This window comes from Psammomys obesus, unplaced genomic scaffold (genome assembly GCF_907164565.1).
Source record: "Psammomys obesus unplaced genomic scaffold, mPsaObe1.curated_primary_1811, whole genome shotgun sequence".
NCBI classification, from domain to species: Eukaryota; Metazoa; Chordata; class Mammalia; order Rodentia; family Muridae; genus Psammomys; species Psammomys obesus.
This window is the reverse complement of record NW_026587216.1, coordinates 13,352,109-13,375,973: the sequence shown is the minus strand read 5'-3', so window position 1 is coordinate 13,375,973 and position 23,865 is coordinate 13,352,109. Positions and strand designations below refer to the sequence as shown.

General features: G+C 40.0%; 1 protein-coding gene across 1 annotated transcript in view; it reads left to right on the top strand.

Moving 5' to 3' along the window:
- LOC129673681 (solute carrier family 7 member 13-like) overlaps nt 1-14,810 on the top strand; it is a 37,992-nt gene extending 23,182 nt beyond the window's left edge. Inside the window, 1 exon segment of the mRNA XM_055603566.1 lies at nt 14,553-14,810. Coding sequence (XP_055459541.1) covers nt 14,553-14,810 — 258 coding nt within the window.
- Nucleotides 14,811-23,865: the final 9,055 nt, after the last annotated feature.

The window sequence follows — 23,865 nt, the reverse complement described above, 5'->3', positions numbered from 1 at the left end:
TCTCTCATATAGACTTTGACTATCAAAATAAAATTAGATTATCATTTTCAAAATAAAAAATCAGAGGAACAAAATAATTAAGTCATTAATTGGGCATCGGCACAATGCCTCTCATGTTCCTGTATATTAATTTTCTGTATCTTTCCTAAGCATTGCACATGGCAAATACGAATACTTCAATTTCATGAATGTTTACATAGGAAACACTAGCTTACTGACAGTGTGAAGTGACTGAAATACTGGTTGTTTTGTATCACAGGGAAATAACTAAGCAGCAGCAGGTGTTAAATAATACAGTTCTCAAGCCTATCTTTAAGGACCTGTTTGTTATCAGTCATTATAAAATGAACACTCAGAAAACAATCCTCATAAAGAAAACACTGAGTCTTCTATGTAATGGCCTATTGTATAAAACTGAGAAACAATTCATAAAGACATGTCCATTTGCTATTAGATTGCATTTAAAACAAATACTTTCAGAGGGGCCAAGATGGCGGCACCTGGAGAACACCGTGTCTGAGAAGCAGGACCACACACTCTGTGCAGCGACCAGGAGACTGAACTCTGGGCCCTGAAACAACAGCAATCGATCATGTTTCCCAGGTGAGGGGAGGCTCCCACAGTGTGAGAATCGGTCGGGTCCACTCTCGGCTGCCCAGGCAGAACCCGGAAGAGAACCCTGCAACTCGAGCTTTGGGTCTCCGGGCTGGTGCCGCAAGCCTGCTTGCAACGATCAATTTCCCAGGCTGATTGGTGGGCACAAGGGTGCCTGAGGCTGAGAGTCCCAGTCGCAAAAAAAAAACCCACAGGGAAGGAAAGTTGCCAGACTGGTCACGGGTCACCCAGTCTTTCCCTGGAAGGTCTCTCCGACCATGGGTACCTGCCACCATCACAATTGAGCTCCCGCTGCTCAAGGATTACAGCTGCGCAGGTGCTCGCCCAGCTCAAAATCCCTACTCCCTCTTCGGAGGAGGCAGCAGGTGCCCAACAGAATCTGCCACAGACCACATTGTCTGTACCCCAACCCGAGATCGGGGCTGAGAAAACCCAATCCTTTCGGGCACTCCCCCAAACGCCGCCATCATCCTGCCACAGCAGAGCAGAAGGATAAAGAGGCGCACAGCGGCTACACAGTGCCGGAACTCCAGTGCTGCCGGCTGCTCCTAGCAAACAAACTACAGCTCAGGATCTGGGACTGTGGTCATTCTACATGTCCTGAGATTCTTGTGGGTCCAGCACAATAAGGTCTAGCAGCAAGTTCTATCACCGGCGCCCCCCGCCCCGGGCCCCTGGCAGAGAAACGCCAGGTTAAGGATCCGACTGAGAAGCCCCAAGCCCTGCTGGCACTCCACTGAGAACACCTCCATAAGCTTGCCCTAGCAGAGGAGAAAGTCAGAGGGGAAGGACAGAAAGGCAGCCTGCCAAGGACACAGCACCCTCTCTCCAGCTCACCCAGTGGCCCTTAGCAGAGAAACCCAAGCTCTGGATCTGAGGACACTCAACCCTACCCGGTACTCTCTTGGGATCAGCAAACATAGATTCTACTGCTAGGCTGCTTCTGGCAGAGAGATATGGGCCCTGGATCTGGGATTGAGTACACTCATCCTAACTCTTTCCCCTGCCACCCTGGGACCAGTCAACATAACCCCTCCTGTCAGAGGGAAAGGACAAAGAGGCAGCACACAGGAAAGGTGGACACCGAGTCCTACGGCCACAGTGTCACAGAGCTGACTGTTAGCCTACCCGTGCACTTCCGCAGCAGGACCAAAACAGTAGTGAGCAAGGGGAACCCCTGTGCATTCCAACTGATCCTGCAAGAGAGTGAGTGAGCCTTCTAGGGAGAGATTGCCCCAGACCCAGGGCCTCTCCACAGAAGCAACCAGACAAGATCCCTGCCACCCACACCCCTAGTGTGGGCATCATAGGGATTCTTAGATAGCGACCCCAACATTAAAGCCTCTGCCTTGAGGGTCCACAAGGTCAATCCAGGCAAACAATCCCTGGATCTCAGTCAGAACTGCATAATAGTGGATTGCAGGCCACTGCAATAGTCAGAGAATCCGCACATGCACACTGCGCCTGTTAAAAGCGCATGCGAATAGTGCCAGCGTCACATTCATTACTTAGGCAAAACTGAAAACACAGTGCACACTCTCAAAGCAGTGAACCTCTCTCATCTTCCTGAAAAAACAGTCCAGAAAACAGAAAGAGAGGATCATATCCCAAACTACAATCTCAAGGAACAACCAGTGAGGATTATAAATAACCAGATGACTAGAGGCAGACGTAAGAACACTCCCAACAAAAATCAGGATATAATGACCTCACCAGCAACCCCACAAAACAATGGACACTTCAATTCACTAGATATACAAGAAAATGACCTCAAAACTATGTTTCTCCAGCTATTAGAGGCCCATAGAGATGAAATGAACAAAGCCCTCAGAGAAATAACCAAAGAAATCGAGACTAACCAAGAGGAAACAAATCATGCTCTCAGAGAAATGACCACGAAAATTGAGGCAAACAGAGAAGAAATGCACAAAGCTTTCAAAGAAATGTCCACACAAATGAAGGCAAATAAAGAAGAAATAAACAAAGCTCTCATAGCAATACAGGCAATTATACCCAAAGAAGTAGAGGCACAATTAGTGATACATAGAGAGGAAACAGACAAAAAAATGGAAGCTATCATTGAAAAGCAGGACTCCACATTCAAACAGATGAAGGAAATGGTGCAAGACATGAAAACAGAATTAGAATCAATAAAGAAAACACAAATAGAGAAAAACCAGGAGCTGGAGAACAAAGAGAAAAGATCGGGAACTACAAAGGTAAGCATCACCAACAGAATACAAGAGATGGAAGAATCTCAGGAGCCGAAGATATACTTGCGGAAATTGACACGTCTCTCAAAGAAAAAAATAAAATCATAAAAGTTCCAAACACAAAACATCCAAGAAATCAAGGACACCATGAAAAGACAAAACCTAAGAATAATAGGAGTAGAAGAAAAAGAAGACATCAGGCTCAAAGGTCCGGAAAATATTTTCAAGAAAATTATAGAAGAAAACTTTCCCAACTTAAAGAAGGAGATGGCCATAAACATACAAGAGGCCTACAGAACACCAAGTAGACTAGACCAGAAAAGAAATTCTTCACGTCACTTCATAGTCAAAACACTGAACCTACAAAACAAAGAAAAAATTCTAAAAGCAGGAAGGGAAAAAGGCCAAGTAACATATGAAGGTAGACCTATCAGAATCACACCAGATTTCTCAACAGAAACTATGAAAGCCAGAAGGGCCTGGACAGAAATCATACAGTCCTTAAGGGACCACAGGTTCCAACCCAGACTACTATACCCAGCAAAACTTTCAAACAACATAGACGGAGAATTTAAGATATTCCAAGACAAAACCAAATTTAAACAATATCTACATAGTAACCCAGCTCTACAGAAGTTACTAGAAGGGAAACTCCAAACCAAAGAAAACAACTACATCGAAGGAAACAGAGGAAATAGATAACTACACAACAACAACAAAAAAAAAAAAAAAAGAAGACAAGCAATGAAACTCAGTGACACCACCAACACCACATCTAAAGTAAGTAACAATTGTTGGTCACTAGTTTCTATCAACATCAACGGACTCAACTCCGCAATTAAAAGACACAGACTAACAGAATGGTTGCAGAAACAGGATCCATCATTCTGTTGCATCCAAGAAACACACCTATGCAACAAAGATAAACACTACCTCAGAGTAAAGGGCTGGAAAAATGTCTTTCAAGCAAATGGTTCCAGAAAACAAGCGGAAGTAGCCATCCTAATATCTAATAAAATAGACTTTCAACCCAAGTTAATCAAAAAAGATAAGGACGGCCACTATATTCTCATCAAAGGAAAAATCCACCAAGAGGACATCACAATTTTGAATATCTATGCCCCAAATACAAGAGCACCTACATTCGTAAATGAAACAATATTAAAGCTTAAATCACACATTGATCCTAAAACCCTAATAGTGGGAGACTTCAACACTCCACTCTCACCAAGGGACAGATCAACTAGACAGAAAACAAATAGGGAAATAAAAACACTTACAGAGACCCTAAATCAAATGGACCTAATAGACGTCTACAGATCTTTTCATCCAAACTCAAAAGAGTATACCTTCTTTTCAGCACCACATGGAACCTTCTCCAAAATAGACCATATAGTTGGTCATAAAGCAAGCCTCAACAGATACAAAAAGATTGAAATAATTCCTTGTATTCTATCTGACCACCATGGACTTAAGCTGGACCTCAACAACAACAGAAATAACAAACAGCCTACATGCACATGGAAACTGAACAACCTGTTACTCAACGACAGCTGGGTTAAGGAAGAAATAAAGAAATTAAAGACTTCCTAGAATTCAATGAAAATGAAGGCACAACATACCAAAATTTATGGGACACATTGAAAGCAGTGCTCAGGGGAAAATTTATAGCACTAAGTGCCTGCAAGAAGAAATTCGTAACATCACATACAAACAACTTAATGGCCCAACTGAAAACCCTAGAAAAAAAAGAAGCAGATACACCCAAGAGGAGCAGAAGGCTGGAAATAATCAAACTCAGGGCTGAAATCAATCAATTAGAAACAAATAAAACTATTCAAAGAATCAATGAAACAAAAAGCTGGTTCTTTGAGAAAATCAACAAGATAGACAAACCCTTAGCCAAACTAACTAAAAAGCAGAGAGAATCTATCCAAATCAACAAAATCAGAGATGAAAAGGGTGACATAACTACAGACACTGAGGAAATTCAAACAATCATTAGGTCATACTACAAAAGCCTATATGCCACAAAATTTGGAAATCTAAATGAAATGGACAATTTTCTTGATAGATTCCATCTTCCAACATTAAGTCAAGATCAGGTAGAAAGACTGAACAGCCCTATATCCCCCAAGGAAATTGAAGCAGTCATTCACAGACTCCCCTCCAAAAAACAGGCCTGGGCCAGATGGTTTCAGCGCGGAATTCTACTAGACCTTCAAAGAAGTGCTCACACCAATTCTCCTCAAACTATTCCACAAAATAGAAACAGAAGGTACATTACCAAACTCATTCTATGAAGCAACAGTCACCCTGATACCTAAACCACACAAAGACCCAACAAAAAAAGAGAACTTCAGACCTATCTCTCTTATGAACATTGACGCAAAAATACTCAATAAAATACTTGCAAACCGAATCCAAGAACACATCAAAGATATCATCCACCACGACCAAGTAGGCTTCATCCCAGGCATGCAAGGGTGGTTCAACATACGGAAATCCATCAATGTAATCCACCACATAAACAAACTGAAGGAGAAAAACCACATGATCATCTCCTTAGATGCTGAAAAAGCAATTGACAAAATCCAACACCCATTCATGTTTAAAGTCTTGGAGAGATCAGGAATACAAGGCACATACCTAAAGATAGTAAAGGCAATATACAGCAAGCCTATAGCCAACATCAAACTCAATGGAGAGAAACTTAATCAATCCCACTGAAATCAGGGACAAGACAAGGCTGCCCACTCTCTCCCTACCTCTTCAACATAGTACTTGAAGTCCTAGCCAGAGCAATAAGACAACTAAAGGAGATCAAGGGGATACAAATCGGAAAGGAAGAGGTCAAAGTGTCACTATTCGCAGATGATATGATAGTATATATGAGCGACCCCAAAAATTCAACCAGAGAACTCCTTCAGCTGATAAACACCTTCAGCAAAGTGGCAGGATACAAAATCAACTCAAAAAAATCAGAAGCCCTCCTGTATACCAAAGACAAAACGGCCGAGAAAGAAATTAGGGAAACAACACCCTTCACAATAACCACTAATAACATAAAGTACCTTGGGGTGACACTAACCAAGCAAGTGAAAGATCTGTTTGAGAAAAACTTCAAGTCTCTGAAGAAAGAAATTGAAGAAGATCTCAGAAGATGGAAAGATCTCCCGTGCTCATGGATTGGTAGGATTAACATTGTGAAAATGGCCATCCTGCCAAAAGCAATCTACAGATTCAATGCAATTCCCATCAAAATACCAACTCAATTCTTTACAGACCTTGAAAAAAAGATTCTCAGCTTCATATGGAGAAACAAAAAACCCAGAATCTCCAAAATGATCCTGTACAACAACAGATCATCTGGAGGTATCTCCATTCCCGATCTCAAGCTGTACTACAGGGCAACAGTAATAAAAACTGCATGGTATTGGCATAGAAACAGAAAGGAGGATCAATGGAACCGCATAGAAGACCCAGAAATAAATCCACACACCTATGAATACTCGATATTTGACAAAGAAGCCAAAACCATTCAATGGAAAAAAAGACAGCATCTTCAACAAATGGTGCTGGTCCAACTGGATGTCCACATACAGAAAAATGAAAATAGATCTGTATTTATCACCCTGCACAAAACTAAAGTCAAAGTGGATCAAAGACCTCAACATAAAACCAGATACTCTAAATCTCTTAGAAAAAAAGTGGGGAACAGCCTAGAACTCATTGGCACAGGAGACAACTTCCTGAACAGAACACCAACAGCACAGGCACTAAGAGCAACAATAAATGGGACCTCATGAAACTGAAAAGCTTCTCTAAAGCAAAGGATACTGTCATCAAAACAAAACGCCTGCCTACAGATTGGGAAAGAATCTTCACTAACCCTTTATCTGACAGAGGACTAATATCGAGTATATACAAAGAACTAAAGAAGCTGAAAAGCAGCAAACCAAGTAATCCAATTAAAAAATGGGGAACAGAGCTAAACAGAGAATTCTCGACAGAGGAATATCGAATGGCAGAGAAACACTTAAAGAAATGCTCATCCTCATTAGCCATCAGGGAAATGCAAATCAAAACGACCCTGAGATATCACCTTACACCCATCAGAATGGTCAAGATGAAAAACTCAAGGGACAACACATGCTGGAGAGGTTGTGGAGAAAGGGGAACCCTCCTCCACTGCTGGTGGGAATGTAAACTGATACAACCACTCTGGAAATCTATCTGGCGCTTTCTAAGACAATTAGGAATAGTGCTTCCTCAAGACCCAGCTATACCACTGCTAGGTATATACCCAAAGTTTGCTCAAGTACACAAAAGGGATATTTGCTCAACCATGTTTATAGCAGCATTATTTGTAATAGCCAGAACCTGGAAACAACCCAGATGTCCATCAACGGAGGAATGGGTACAGAAATTGTGGTATTTTTACACAATGGAATACTGCTCAGCAATCAAAAGAGAGGAAATCATGAAATTTGCAGGCAAATGGTGGGATCTAGAAAAGATCATCCTGAGTGAAATATCCCAGAAGGAGAAAGACAAACACGGTATATACTCACTTATATAGACCTATAAGATATGATAAACATAATGAAATCTATACACCTAAAAAAGATAATCAAGAGAGTGGACATGGGGTAAGATTATCAATCCTCGTTTAGAAAGACAGATGGGATGCGCATTGAACATATGACAGGAGTCTACCGAAAGACTCTAACTAGCAGTGTTTTCAAAGCAAAGACTCATGACCAAACCTTTGGCAGAGTACAGGGAATCATAAGAAAGAAGGGGAGTTAGTCTGATGAGGAAAGGATAGGAGCACCACAAGGACCAAATATATCTGGGCACAGAGTCTTTTCTGAGACTGACATGCAACCAAGGACCATGTATGAATGTAACCTAGAACCTCTGCTCAGATGTAGCCTGTGGTAGCTCAGTAACCAATTGGTTTCCCATAGTGAGGGGAACAAGGACTATTTCTAACAGGAACTCAATGAGTGGCTCTTTGGCCTCCCCACCCCCCAAGGGAGGAGCAGTCCTGTTAGGCCACATAGGAGAGTTTTGCAGCCAGTCCTGAAGATACCTGATAAAACAGGATCAGATGAATGGGGAGGAGGTCCCCCCTATTAGTGAACTTGGCAAGGGGCACGGTGGAGATGAGGGAGGGAGAGAGGGAGGGACTAGGAGGGAATGAGGGATCAGGACACCGCTGGGATACAGAGTTAATAAAATGTAACTGATAAGAAAAAAATAAAATTCAAATAAAAAAAAAAACAAATACTTTCAAAAATAGAAAGAACAAAGCTTAAAAACATAGGCAGTGGACACCAAATAGATTAAGGAATTGAGATGGTTCCTTGTTTTTTAAGTTTTTTTATTTTTATTTTTATTTTTTAATTATTTTTATTTTTATTAATTACAGTTTATTTGCTTTGTGTCCCACCTGTAACTTCCTCCCTCCTCCCCTCCCAAATCCAACCTCCCTCCCTCTTCCCCACAAGTGCCCCTCCCCCAGTCCACTGATAAGGGAGGTCCTCCTCCCCTTCCCTTTCATCCTAGTCTATCAGGTCTCTTCAGGAACAGCTGCATTGTCTTCCTCTGTGGCCTGGTAAGGCTGCTCCCCCCTCAGGGGGAGATGATCCAAGAGCAGGCCAATCAGTTACTGTCAGAGACAGTCCCTGTCTCCATTACTATGGAACCTACTTGCACACTGAACTGCCATGGGCTACCTCCCTGCAAGGGTTCCAGTCTATCTCCATGAGTGGTCCTTGGCTGGAGTATCAGTCTCAGAAAAGACCCCTGTGTCCAGAGTTTTTGGATCTGTTGCTGTCCTTGTAGAGCTCCTGTCCTCTCCAGATTGTACTATCTCCCACTTGTTTCAATAGATTCCCTGCACTCTGACCAAAGTTTCGCTATCAGTCTCAGGTCTCAGCATCTGCTCTGATACCCTGTGGGGTAAAGCCTTTCAGAGGCCCTCTGTGGTAGGCTCCTGTCTTGTTCCCTGTTTTCTCCCTCCTCCGATGTCCATCCTATCCTCTTTGCCTTTCTGAACACAATGGAGTATTACTCAGCAATGAAAAATAAAGAAATCATGAAATTTGCAGGTAAATGGTGGGACCTAGAAAGGATCATCCTGAGTGAGCTGTCCCAGAAGCAGAAAGACACACACGGTATATACTCACTCATATAGACATATAACATAGGATAAACCTACTTAAATCTGTACATCTAAAGAAACTAATCAAGAGAGAGTACCCTGACTAAAACGCTCAATCCCTATCCTGAAAGGCAAAGAGAATGGACATCAGAAGAAGAAGAAAACAGGAAGCAACCTAGGAACCTGCCACAGAGGGCCTCTGAAAGCCTCTCCCCTGCAGACTATCAAAGCAGACCCTGAGACTTATGGCCAACTGTTGGGCAGAGTGCATGGAATCTTATGTAAGAAGTGGGAAATAGTAAGAGCTGGAGAGGACGGGATTGAGCATTGACCAGAGTCAATGATTGACTCTGATTGATGGGATTGACCAGAGTCCTCCTTCTTGATTAGCTTCTTTAGGTGTACAGATTTTTATTTTTAATATCCAGAAGCTGGAAACAGCCCAAATTCCCCAAATGTTGAGGAATGGATACAGAAATTGTGGTACATCCACACAATGAAATATAACTCAGTGATAAAAAAAAAAAAAAAAAAAAAAAAACAAGAAAATAATGAAATTTTCAGGTAAACAGTGGGAACTGGAAAAGATCATCCTGAGTGAGATATCCCAGAAGCAGAAAGACCCACAGGGTATATACTCACTCATAAGTGGATATTAGACATATAATATAGGATAAACATACTACAATCTGTACACCTAAAGAAGCTAATCAAGAAGGAGATGCTTCCTTCTTAAGAAACAAAGATCAGTACTTGCCCTTGACACATAAAATTGAAGAAAAAATGAACGTAGCTCTCCGGTATGTTCTAGAGTCAATCCCTAGTAAAAGACCTTCTACCTTATGAAAAGTCAGTATGTGGGTAGAGTAATATTTAGATATATCACCGCTAAGGATAAACCATTTATGTTCATTTATTAAATATACTATTCTTTCATATTGGCGTAGAAAATATAAATAGAAAACAAGAACTGTAGGAGGAAAAAAAAACCTACCAAATCCATCCTTGGTAATGCCCTGGATTGTTAAAAGAACATTACAAACTTATTAATCATTTGTGGGAAGGTCTTTGAGTTAACTTTTAAACACACAAATGCTAGGGGTATAAATTAAATTAGATGAACTCTACTTCAGAAGTTGCTTTTTAGAAAATAGTACATTATAACACGTGGGTTGAAGCAACACTAGCTTTCAGAATATTTTGGAAAGAAAAGATATTCCAATAAGCTGAGAGCCACTAGTTCTTCCACTGAAAACTACTACTCAGAAAGGACCTCAGCATGTTATATTTCAAACCCTGAATAGAAATACTTGTTGAAAGTAGAAAAGATAATAAGGAAGAAAACTGAAAAGACACAGGAAGAGAAAAAAGAAAAATGGGGGAGGAGGAATATATAACAAAATAAGTTTATTTCTAATGAAAGTACCATCTAACAAGCATTGTTATACCCAGCAAAAGTAGCTTTTAAAACTAGTGGAGAAATAAGGACATTTCACGAAAAATAGGGATTAACAGATCTCCTGGTCACTAAACCATCTCTGCAGAATGCACTTAAAGGAATTACTATATGCAACAAATAAAGAAAGACTATCTCTATCATGAAACCACCACAAATAATGAACTTCTTGAGAGGCACAGATACACAAAGAAGTATAAAGGATTACATGGTTACTTACGTGGTTAACAAGTAAACTCCTCATACAGTAGCAGAAGACAAAGAAGAAAGCACAATAATCCAAAACAACTAGAAAAATAAACCAAAATTTTAAGAGTTCTCAATCATTCCCAATATGAAATCAATTGCAAACTGCTTCAAATATTCAATAGACAGAAAAATACTTTCTTAAATGGATGAGAAATAATATCTAGTTGCTTTCAAAATACAGATAGCATTGGTAAAATCATGTACAGATTGATAAAAAAAAAAAAAAAGAGGTCATGGCACCATATCAAGCAACTAAAACGCTCAATCCTCATCCTGAAAGGCAAAGAGGATGGACATCAGAAGAAGAAGAAAACAGGAAACAACCTAGGAACCTGCTACAGAGGGGCTCTGAAAGTCAGAAGAAGAAAACAGGAAACAACCTAGGAACCTGCCACAGAGGGCATCTGAAAGCCTCTGCCCTGCAGACTATCAAAACAGATGCTGAGACTGATGGCCAACTGGCGGGCAGAGTGAATGGAATTTTATGTAAGAAGTGGGAAATAGAAAGAGCTGGAGAGGACAGGAACTCCACAAGGAGAGCAACAGAACAAGAAAATTTGAACACAGGGAACTTCCCAATGACTCATACTCCAACCAAGGACTATTCATGGAGATAACCTAGAACCCCTGCACAGATGCAGCCCATGGCAGTTTAGTGTCCAAGTGGCTTACATAGTGATGGGAAGAGGGACTGCCTCTGACATAAACTGATTGGCCTGCTCTTTGATCACCTCCCCCTGAGGGGGAGCAGCCTTACCAGGCCACAGAAGAAGACAATCCAGCCATTCCTGATGTGATCTGATAGACTAAGATCAGAAGGAAAGAGAGGAGGACCTCCCCTATCAGTGGATGTGGGGAGAAGCATGCATGAAGAAAGGGGTGGTAGGGTGGGGCCGGAAGGGGAGGAGGGATGGGCTTATGGGGGGATACAAAATGAATAAAGTGTAATTAATAATAATAATAAAAAAAGAAAAAAAAGAGGTCATGGCACCATATCAAGCAAAGAGAATTTGAAAACTAGCTGGTGTGACTATTCAGATATTAACATGTGTCTTCAAAATTCATAAAAACGACAAGTAAAACACATATTGTTGATAAACAATTTGTCAGGAATACATATTAATAGCAAATATTCACTATATGATTGCATTTCCAATTTTATTTTTAAAGCACTAACACTAATGGGCATAAAATAAGTCTGCTGAAAAAGAAAATAGGAAACAACCTCGGAACCTGCTACAGAGGGCCTCTGAAAGCCAGAAGAAAACAGGAAACAACCTTGAAACCTGCCACAGAGGGCCTCTGAAAGCTTCTGCAGTATAGACTGTCAAAGCAGATGCTGAGCCTGATGGCCAACTGATGGGCAGAGTGAATGGAATTCTATGTAAGAAGTGGGAAATAGTAAGAGCTGGAGGAGACGGGAACTCCACAAGGAGAGCAGCAGAACAAGATAATTTGAACACAGGGAACTTCCCAGAAAATCATACTCCAACCAAGGACTATTTGTGGAGATGACCTGGAACCCCTGCACAGGTGTAGCCCATGGCAGTTCAGTGTCCAAGTGGGTTACATAGTAATGGGAAGAGGGACTGCCTCTGACATAATCTGATTGGCCTGCTCGTTGATCACTTCCCCCTGAGGGGGGAGCAGCCTTATCAGGCCACAGTAGAGGACAATGCAGCCACTTTTGATGAGAACTGATAGACTAAGATCAGAAAGAAAAGGAGAACCCCCCCTATCAGTGGACTTGGGGAGTGGCATGCATACAGAAGGGGAGGGAGGGTGGGATCAGGAGGGGAGGAGGGAGGGGCTTATTGGGGGGATACAAAATGAATAAAGTGTAATTAATAAAAAAAAATTAAAAAAAAAGAATAAAAGCAAGTAAAAAAAAAATAAGTCTGCTGCAATAATGCTGTGACTTCCACCAGCACTCTTATCTTAAGGTAGTTCTTTCAAACTAAAAGTTAATGAAGAAACTTAGGAGTTAAACTATACTATATAGCAAATGGACTTAACAGGTATCTTTAGAATATTCCACCCAATATCCATGAATTCTGTATTTCTCTCAAGTCCATAAATTTAGGTAACAATGCAAGCTTCAAAAGTGTAAAATATATCTTTTTCTGGTCTCTGATTAGATCGTAGTGAAATAACACTGTGTGAAATAACAGTAGAGAGAGGAACAGTAGAGACATATGGGACTTGGGGGAGGAAATGTCTGCTAAAAGTTAGGGACATGTGAGAGAAAACTAACACAGTGAATGCTTCCTAAAATACATACATATATGAAAGTTAAATAAATGAAACCTACAAATAATGGGGGAAAGAAAGCCCCAACTGGACATTTCTTTTCACCAAATGAAGCTTCAGTACCAGAGATGGGTTATGTCAAAATGAGTTGTTGGCAAAAGGAAACCTTCAAATAACTCAGGCCATTTGTTCTCTCTACAAACTGACAGTATGGCCGTATTGAAGACAACATCTACATCATTCATTGAACATAGAAAAGCTGAGCTAGCACCTTCCTAGAGCTTTCACTCCTAAGTAGTGTTGTGGGTACTGGAAGGAACTGTTTACCTAGCTGCTGGATTCTACCAACCTTTAAGAGCTGACACCAAAGCCTCTCAAACTGTTTCTTAAAATCTGAAAGGTAGGAATGTTAAAAACCCATTCTACAAAGCCACTGTTACCCTAATACCACAACTACATAAGAATACAACGGAAATGAGAAAAAATATTAAACAATTTTCCAGTGAATATATGTATAATTATTCTTTCTTTCTTTCTTTCTTTCTTTCTTTCTTTCTTTCTTTCTTTCTTTCTTTCTTTCTTTCTTTCTTTAAACAGGGTTTCTCTGTGTAGCCAGGGCTGTCCTGGAGTTCCCCTGTAGAGTAGGCTAGCCTCAAACTCACAGAGCTCTATCTGCCTTCTTAAATGCTGGCACAACAATTCTCAATAAATTTTTTCAGTCTGAATTTGAGAACACATCAAGATGGTCAGACAAAACAAGAAATGTTGGCTTAATTGCAAGAATGAAAGAACAATTAAAAATATTTAGATGAGTTAAAATAAGATTGCACACAACTAGACTTAAGGTTTAAAATCACATTTATTTTTTTAAAATATGTGTTTGTACATACACATATATTATACATGAACATAAAAAATGAGATCAGAAGGGATGATGATATTTAAAGACAGAGATTTATGAAAAGAAGATAATCAAACATATATCAGGAAGTCTAGAGGGGATGAGATAAGAAAAAGGGAATGTAGGAGATAGAATAAGAACAAAATAGAATTACATATGCATATGAAAATTCCAGGAATAAACATACTACTATACCTATAAACATATCACTATGCTGTGCTAACTAAAAATTAATAAAAGAAACAAATTAGGACATAAAGGAGGGGAGGGTAGACGGGAACATGTTGGCTATGTATAAATGTATCTAGTTTTCCTAATTCAGAAAAACATCGTTGTAATGACTAATAGTTCTAACACGCTATTTTCATTTATGGCAATGGTGTTTACTAAGGAACCATTTTTCCTAATGTTTGAAAATAAAGTACTGGCTTTAGTGAATGAAAACTTGGTGTGATGGATAGAGTAAAAAATTATGGGTACTGTAGGTAACTTCCCAATGAATTTTTAAAATAATGTTTAATTTGTAATGAATTTATTTTTTATAAACTAATACTAATACTGCTAAACAAAAATACTTAAGACTTCTGAAAATATGGATGTACTCACTTCTTCTTGGTTCTGTAACATATATAATGCCTGTTTTGTCATGAGAACTTACAATGACACCAAGAGTCTTACTTTTCTTTTTTCTTTCAGGTGTGGTGGCCATTTATATTTGGATCTATAGTTTCATCAGTTTGTCTCATTTTCACACCAGTTATTCGGTCTCCTAGTGTAGAGCATGTCTATCAGGTCGTCTTCCTTTGCTGTGGACTTCTGTGTTCCTGGCTTCAAGCTCACCTTAATAGACATGCTGCTTGTTATGACAAAATCACTTGTTACTGCCAACTCCTTTTCAATGTCTCACCATCTGAAGACCAAGATAAATTAATTACTCACCAAAATTATGACTAAAGAAAAAGTATGTTTGAAAATAAGGAAGCAAAAAATGTTTTTTTTTTTTTTCAAATGAGTACAATTTTGTTGCGATTGTGGTTTTAGGTGTGTCTTCTCTTAAACGCAGTGCTCGCTTACATTATGTTCACCCCAAATTTAGTTGGAAAATTACAGTTCCACCACTTAAACAGCTTTATCTTATGAATAATTAGTAGAAATTAGATTAAAGGTTACAAACACACAGTAATTAGAAGAATATGGAAATTCTGTTTCTCACTAAAAGAGATATGTGTTCACAGAGTTTTGGCATGTTGGCAAATGCATGCATGGCAAATTATAGGACTTTTAAATAGAATTGTCCCAAGACATATGTAGCATATTTTAACTAAAAGGAAACGTTAGTGTAATGTGCTGCCTGAGCAGAGGAATGGGTGTATGTTAGCCAAAGACGCACAGTCAGTGATTCATCTCTGGCTGCTTTCCCTCTCCACTGAGAGATTTCCCCTTCTCCACTGAGACTTCAACCATGAAGACAGGGACCACACAGCCATTAAAGCTGAAAATATGCCATCACTGGCTGTTCAGAAACTGTTGGCCAGCCGTATCTATACTGCTAATTTGAAAGGGTTGATAACGCACAAATTCTGAATGACTAAAGTTATACTGGATGGTTTAAGAAGTAATGGCAAAGAGGCTGGACATCAGAAGAAGGAGAAAAGAGGGAACAAGTCAGGAGCCTGACACAGAGGACCTCTGAAAAGCTCTGCCCTGCAGACTATCAATGTAGATACTGAGACTTATGGGCAACCTTTGGGCAGAGTGCAGGGAATCTTAGGAAAGAAGTGGGAAACAGTAAGATCTGGAGAGGACAGGAACTCCATAAGGAGAGCAACAGAACCAAAAAATCTGAGCACAGGGGTCTTTCCTGAGACTGCTATTCCAACCAAGGACTATGCATGGAGATAACCTAAGACCCCTGCACAGATGTAGCCCATGGCAGTTCAGTATCCAAGTGGGTTCCATTGTGATAGGAACAGGGACTGTCTCTGACATGAACTGATTGGCCTGCTCTTTAATTACCTCCCCCTGAGGGGGAAGCAGCATTACCAGGCCACAAAAGTGGACAATGCAGCCACTCCTGATGAGACCTAATTGACTAGGATCAGAAGGAAGGAAAAGAAGTCCTCCCCTATCAGTGGACTTGGGGAGGGGCATGCATGCAGAGGGTGGAGGAAGGGAGGGATTGGGATGGGAGAAGGGAGGGAACCATGGGGGGGGGATACAAAGTGAGTAAAGTGTAACTAATAAAGAAAAATAAAATAAAATAAATCAAAAAAAAAAAGAAGTAATGTCATAGCCTATTGTAATTTGTTGGGTATTTGCATATGCAGATTTGGGGAAGTGGTAGAAAGTATGACAAACTTCCAAGTTTGAATGAGATGGCATAGCATTTTGTAAATAAATTACAATAAAGGACCCTGGGTTTCTGTCCTATGCAAACAAATTTAATGTATAATGGAAACTATAAGTTAACATATAAGACATATAAGAAAAGTGAATTTTCCTATTTTGATCAGTATACACACCACACCACACCACACACACACACAAACACACACACATTGCATATAACTCTGTACTCTATAAATATTGTCATAGATTTATATCTTAAATTGTTTACATCTTTATTGTAGCCCCATCCTTCCTCCCCTCCCAGTCCCACTCTCTTTTTCCCCGATCCTTGGTTCCCTTTTCCTCAGAAAAGGGGAACTCCTTTTCCCATCCACCCCAGCTCATCAAGTTGCATCCAGACTGATCATATCCTCTGGGGTAAGGCAGTCCCACCAAGGGGAAGTGATCAAAAAATTATCAACTGAGTTCATGTGCAATGCATCCCCTACAAAGATGTCATAGATTTCTTAACCTAGAAATTTGAAAAATATTTCGGGTAGAAATGTTGACTACCCTGACTATCATTAAATATTATGATTTTTCAAGTTAAAACATTTTTCCATAAATTTGTGAAAGAAAATAATTCAAAAATGCAAAATTAGGCACTGCACATTTATTTCCTGTTTTATTTTTATTAGTTATATTTTAATTTCATTGTGACATCTACATACATATTTCTGTATTTTTTTATCTTTCCCACAGGCTCCCATCTCTCTCTTCTCTTCTTCTCATGTTCACCTTCCTGCAAAGTAATGCCCTCTCTGTTTTCATTACAGTTATGCTCTATGTTGCCAAGTCATTTCTCTCCAGTTTTCCTCACATTACACCTCTTCAACCATTCTCGTGGTTTTCTTTCTCCTTTGATGCCCAACATACACATATAAACAAATATATATATTTAAACTGGGTTTTACATATGAGATAAAATGTGATAATTGTCTTTGTCTACTTAATATCACTTAATATATGGATGGTCCTCCTTATCTCACTTAATGTATTGATCCCCAGTTTCATGTGCTTTTCTGAAATGGTCATGATTTCAATCTTCTTTAAAACTGAATAAAATTCTAATGAGAATGTTCGGCACATTTTCATTATTAATTTACCTTTTATTAGCTATCAGGTTAATTCCATATTTGAGGTTTTGAAAGTAACGTAATAAACATGTACATACAAGTATCTCTGTTGCATGCTGTCATATATCCTTTGGTTATATAACCAAGAGTTACAAAGATGGAACATGTAGTACATCTATATTTTGTGAAAATCCACAGTGATTTCTTTCACATTCACATGAGTTCACAGCCATATTAGCTGCATACATGGTTTCTTCTCTCCCTACATCAGTACCGGAGTTCATTCTTATTTTCATGAAGAAATTGTTTTCTAACTATTCTGACATCGAATCCCAAAGTAGCAGCTGGGAAGCATTATGATTCCATGACGGCTAACAAAGGAAAGACAAACAGTTGTGAGCTGCCATATTAGTACCAAGAAAAGAACCTGGGTCCTCTGAAAGAGTAGTCAGTGCCCTTCATGACTAAGGCATCTCACCAGCCTCTCCCACCATTTTTAATAATAGTTTTTAATTATGTGTATGTGTGTTGTTATATTCATATGAGTGGGAGCTGAAAGAAACCAATCCCCTGGAGGAGGAGTTACAGGAGGTTATGGGCTGCTTGACATGGATGCTAGAACTTGAACTCTGAAAGTGAAAAAAAAAAAAGATGCTTTTTACTCCTAAGACATATCTCAAGGCCCTAGCTTTAAAAAAAAAAAAAAGTTTATTTATTCATTCATTCATTTATTTATTTATTTATTTATTTATTTATTTATTTATTTATTTATTCCTTCACGTTGTATCCCTGCTGCAACCCCTCCCTCATCTCCTCCCAGTCCCACCCACCTTCCTTCTTCTCCCTCTTTGCCATTTTCTCAGTCCACTAATGGGGAAGGAATTCCTTCTCTTCGTTCTGAGCTAGCTTATCAGGTCTCATCAAGGCTGGCTGCATTATCTTCTTCTACGGTCTGGCAAGCCCTCACCCCCCAGGGGAAGATAAACAAAGAGCCAACAACTGAGTTCATATCAGAGACAGAGCCTGTACTAGGGAACCTACTTGGAAACTGAACAGCCAATGGGCTTCCTTTCAACAGCAGGTCTAGGTCCTCTCCATGCAAGGTGCTTGCTTGGAGTATTGGTCTCTGCAGGCCCCCCCTGCACCTAGGGTTTGTGCTCTGCTGTTCTCCTTGTGCAGTTCCTTTCCCCTCCAGATCTTTCTACCTCTCCCTCTTCTTCTATAAGGATTCTGGCATTCTACCCAAATTTGGCTACGAGTCTAAGTATCTCTTTCGATACCCTGGTGGGTAGAGTCTTTCAGAGGTCCTCTGTGGAAGGCTCCTGTCCTGTTCCTTTTCTTCTCCTACTTCTGATGTCTTTCCTCTTTGCCCTTCTGACTGAGGATTAAGCATCTTCCCTTGGGTCCTCCTTGATGTTTAGCTTCTTTAGGACTATAGATTTTAGTATATTTATCCTATATTATATGGCTAATATCCACTTATAAGTGAATATATAGCATATGTGTCATTCTGCTTCTGGGTTACCCCACTCAGGATGATCTTTTCTAGTTCCCACCATTTGCCTGCAAACTTCATGATTTCCTTGTTTTTAATTACTGAGTAGTATTCCACTGTGCAAATATATCACACTTTCCATATCCATTCTTCCTTTGAGAGACATCTAGGTTGTTTACAGATTCTGGCTATTACAAATAAAGCTGCTATGAACATAGCTGAGCAAATGTCTTTATTGAATGGTAGAGCATTTTTTGGATCTTGATGTAGCACATTCCTAATTTTCTGAGGAAGTGGCAGAATAATCTCGAAAATGGCTATCTTGCAAATCTCCTTTACCAGAGCCATTAATACAAAAATGTTCAATTTAGCCTCAGTGTCTTAGAGTTACTGAGATAAAACACCATGACCAAAACAATTTGGGGAGAAAAGTTTATTCTGTTTACATTTCCATCTTGTCATCAAGGTATCAGGACAGAAGCACTAGAATGGCTGGAACCTGGAAGCAGGAGCTAATGCAGAGGCCATGGAGGAGTTCTGCTTACTGGCTTACTGCTCATGGCTTGCTCAGACTTCTTTCTTATATAACACAGGATCACCAGCCCAGGGATGACAGCACCCACAAAGGGCTGGGCCCTTCCCCGTCGATCATAATTAAGAAAATGGTCTACAGTTTTACCTATAGCCTGATCTTATGGAGGCATTTTCTTAATTGAGGTTCCCTTCTCCCAGGTGACTTTAGCTCGTTTCAAGTTGGCATAAAACTGTTCAGCACACTCAGGTATATGTTTTGTACAAGGCAAAAAGTAACCACATCCTTGCCAAAATATCACAAGAATTGTCTTTAGAACACTTACTAATATTCTTCCCCTCTGCAAAATTTTCAGCTGGGCTCCTACAGTTAAAATCATCCTCAGAACTATCTTCCATGCCCCACTTTTTTATCTCAAAGTCCCAAAGTCTCCCATGTCTCTCCCAAAAACAGCATGGATAAACCTCTCACAGCAATACCCTAGTTCCTGGTACCAATTTCTGTCACTCATTGTTCTATTGCCATGAAGAGACGCCATCCACGACCAAGCAACTTGTGTGAAATAAAGCATTTATTGGAAGCTTGCTTAGAGTTTTATAGGTTTAGTTCATTATCATCATGGTGTGGGCCATGGCTGCATGCAGGCAGGTGCTGGAGTAGCAGCTGGAAGCTACATCTTAATCTGTGAGAAGAAAGAGAGCCTGGGTGTGGTAGCTTGAATAAAAATGACCCCTAGGCTCATAGGGACTGGCACTATTGGGAGGTAAGGCCTTGTTGAAGTAGGTGTGGTATTGTTGGGTGAAGTGTTGGAGTCTCAGATGTTCAAGAATGGTCATTGTGTCACAATCTCTTCCTCCTGTCAGCCAATCCAGATGTAGAGCTTGCTGTGGATATTTTGGTTTCTGATACATAAACATGTTTTTGTTATAATTCCGAGTTGGGCGTTTTAATTTGTCCACACCTGTTAAGAATCCCATGGTCTTTGCTAGTTGGAATTAGTTGAGTTGTGAGGACTTTGAGGGGTAAAAATACGATAGCCCAGAGGAAGAAGGCATGGCTGATTGGAGGAAGGCTACTTGCTGCTGATTCATCCTGCTGCTGTGTTTGCTGTTTGTTGATTTGCTGGATACCTGGACTTCTGGATTTCCTGATGACTGATATTGGTACTGCCCCCAAAAGAATCCTACAACCCCACCCAGCAGGAAGTAGCAGAGAGAACTGTGCCCCTGTCCCCACTAACCTTCTTTCTCTCCTACCCAGTGTTGGGGGGTTGGAAGGGAGGTAGAACCTACTTTATTTAGATTGGTTGAAAAGTCTAAGCCTAAAAGAACTCTCAGCTCCTTTTCCAGCACTATGTCTGCCTGTGTGCTGCCATGCTTCCTACCATGAGGATAATGGACTAAACCACTGAAACTGTAAGCTGGCTCCTAATAAATGTCTTTCTTTGTAAGAGCAGCCATCATCATGGGGTCACTTCACAGCAATAGAAACCCTAACTAAGAAATTGGACCTAGCCTGGGTTCAAAACCCATCCAAAGCAGGACTTTTATCATGAAGGAGTGTTAGATTTTTGTCAAAGGCCTTTTCTGCTTCTATGAAATAATCTATGTGGTTTTGTTTTTGTTTTGTTTTTCTTTCAGTTTGTTTACATGGCTGATTACATTTATGGATTTACATATGTTGAACCATTCCTGCATCTCTGGGATAAAGCCTACTTGATCATGGTGGATGATCTTTTAGATGTGTTCTTGTATTTTGTTTGCAAGTGTTTTATTAAGCGCTTTTGCATGTATGTTCAAGAGGAAATGTGGTCAGTAATTCTGTTTTTTTTCATTCAGTTTTTATGTAGTTTCTGTATCCAGGTAACTGTAGCCTCATAAAATGAATGCAGAAGTATTTCTTCTGTTTCTATTTTGTGGGGTAATTTGAGGAGCATTGTCATTAACTCTTCTTTGAAACTCTGGTAGAATTCTGTGCTAAAACCATCTGTCCGTGGACATTTTGGTTGGGAGACTTTCAATGACTGCTTCTATTTCACTAGGGTTTATTTTTCTGAAATTACTTGTCTCATCTTTATTTAACTTTTGTAAGTGATGTGCATCAAGAAAATTACCCATTTCTTTTAGATTTTCCAATTTGGTTGAGTAAAATTATTAAAGTGTATCCTTATAATTCTCTAGATTTCCTTGGTGTCTGGTTTTACATCCCCTATTCAATTCTTTCTTTTAATTTTGTCATCTCTCTTTTAGTTATTATAGATAAGCATTGTCAGTGTTTTTTATTTTTCTCAATGAACCAATTCCACTTTTTGCTTGTATGTTTATTTCTATTTTATTCATTTCAGCCCTGTGTTTGATTATGTCTTGTGACCTATTTATTCCTTTTAGATATACTTTCTTTTTTTGTTTTAGAACTTTCAGGTGTATACGAAAGGTACTAGTATAAGATATTTCCAATTATTTTACGTTGGCACTTGGTGCAATGAACTTGCCTCTTAGAACCACCTTTACTATATCCCAAAATTTGGGTATATTTTGTATTTATTTTCATTAAGTTCTAGAAATCCTTTCATTTCGGTCTTGACCCATTTTCATTCAGTTTCCGTGACATTTTAAACTTTCTGTTGTTGCTGAAATCTTTGGTGTCAGATGCACTGCACAGTATTACTTCAGTGTTCTTGTATTTGTTGAAACTTGCTTTGTGTCCAAATCTGTGATCAATTTTTGAGAAAGTTCCATGAGGTGCAGAGAAGAAGTTAGAGTCTTTCTAACTTTGAGTGAAAAGTTCTGTAAATAGGTCTGTTTGGTTTATAACATCTGTTAGCTCCAGTATTTCTGTTTAGTTTTTTATCTGGATGACTTGTCTATTGGTGAGAATGGGGTATCAAAGTCTCCCAAGATCAGTAAAGTGAAGGTGAGTTTCTGACATAAGTAGGAAGGCCTACTGGACTTAGGGCCTGGAATAACATGAGTGGACATTTGGAAAGGAAGGTCTAAGAGATCCATTGAAGATGGGAACAAAGAGAAGCAGGAGGCCACAGCTTATTTGGGAGTGAGAATCAGGGGGTTGGACTTAGAGAAAAGGAAGGAATGGCGAAGGTCTGCTGTTAGGCTACCTGCTTACCTGGCTGGAGTGTCCTGTGGGTTCCAGAGAATGCTTTCTAGAGTTGGAGGACTCAGATAAAGCAGGAAGGAGGTTTGGAAGAGAATATCCGTGTGTCCCATTGGATCTGGGGGTGGGAAAGTGATGCAGGCCTGGGAATGAGTGTGTGTGTGTGTGTGTGTGTGTGTGTGTGTGTGTGTGTGTGTGTGTTTCTGTATATACAAATGTGAGCTTGGTGCATGTGTGTAGTATATGCACAGACATGTACAGATATGTTTACACATATGATCCTAAGATCAGAGGGGACCTTTGGGTGTCCTACTCAACCACTGTTTGCCCTATGTACTTGAGAAAACATCTTTCCCTGAACCTGGAACTAGGCCAGCAGCAAATCGAGTCCCAGAGATTCTCCTGTTTCAGCCTACTGACAGTGCTTGGGTTATAAGCCATACCTAACTATGACCAGTTTTTATCTGTGTTCTGGAATTTTAATTCAGGTTCAGTTGCTTCCACAGCAAATATTATTAACCACTTTGCTATCTCCACCACCTCAGAACTTTTTTTGAGAAATGACAAAATATTTTAACAAATAATCTCTCATGACATCAATCACAGGACCTTGAGCAGTCTCAAAATGAGTTACGTATGTGGTAGCCAAGAAAACTGTATTTTGGTGGCTGTGCCTCCTTAGCTTTTGAATGCCCTTTTGTGGCTAAAGATCCATGAGGTTGTCAGTCGGTTGTCCCCAGTATATCAAAAAGCTAAAGCGTCAGGACAAGTTCCTACACCTGTGTCCTAACAAAGGTGTGCAAATTCTGTGGCTTCATTCGGGTATCATTTTCATCATGGTCTCAACATCCTCTCCCATTTTGGGACCTTTTCTGAAGGACTGTGGAAATAACTACACTGAAAGGAGATCAGCCCATGACTTGGGAGGGAAAGGGGTCAACTTATTTCATGACTTCTTCATCACACACAAAACAATTTTAAATCCACAATGCAAACCCATTGTATCGCCGACTCTACCTTGGAAAAGCCCAGTGAAGAATCTTTGGAGTGCTTGCTTGGTTGGCAGAGGCATAAAGGGTGTTTCTTGAGTGAACACCTTAAAAACCTAAACACTTTTCTCATTGCATGGAGACCAACGTACACAAATGTTTAACGAATTAACCGGGAGATGCAGTAAAGGGTAAACATTACTATGTCGGCAAGATCGTATCACGAAGTATAAAACCAGACTGTATGAAAAAGCCTTCCTATGGCAGCAGGCTATAAATGAAGCTTAGGTACGCAGACCTGGGTACAGACGCACTCGTTCCCAAACCGACATCCCAGAAGGTTGCGCTTTAAAGGCAGATGCCGTAAAAGTCAAGTCCTGTTTGAGCAGCGGGACGTGCTGCTTTGCGGCTGCGCAAG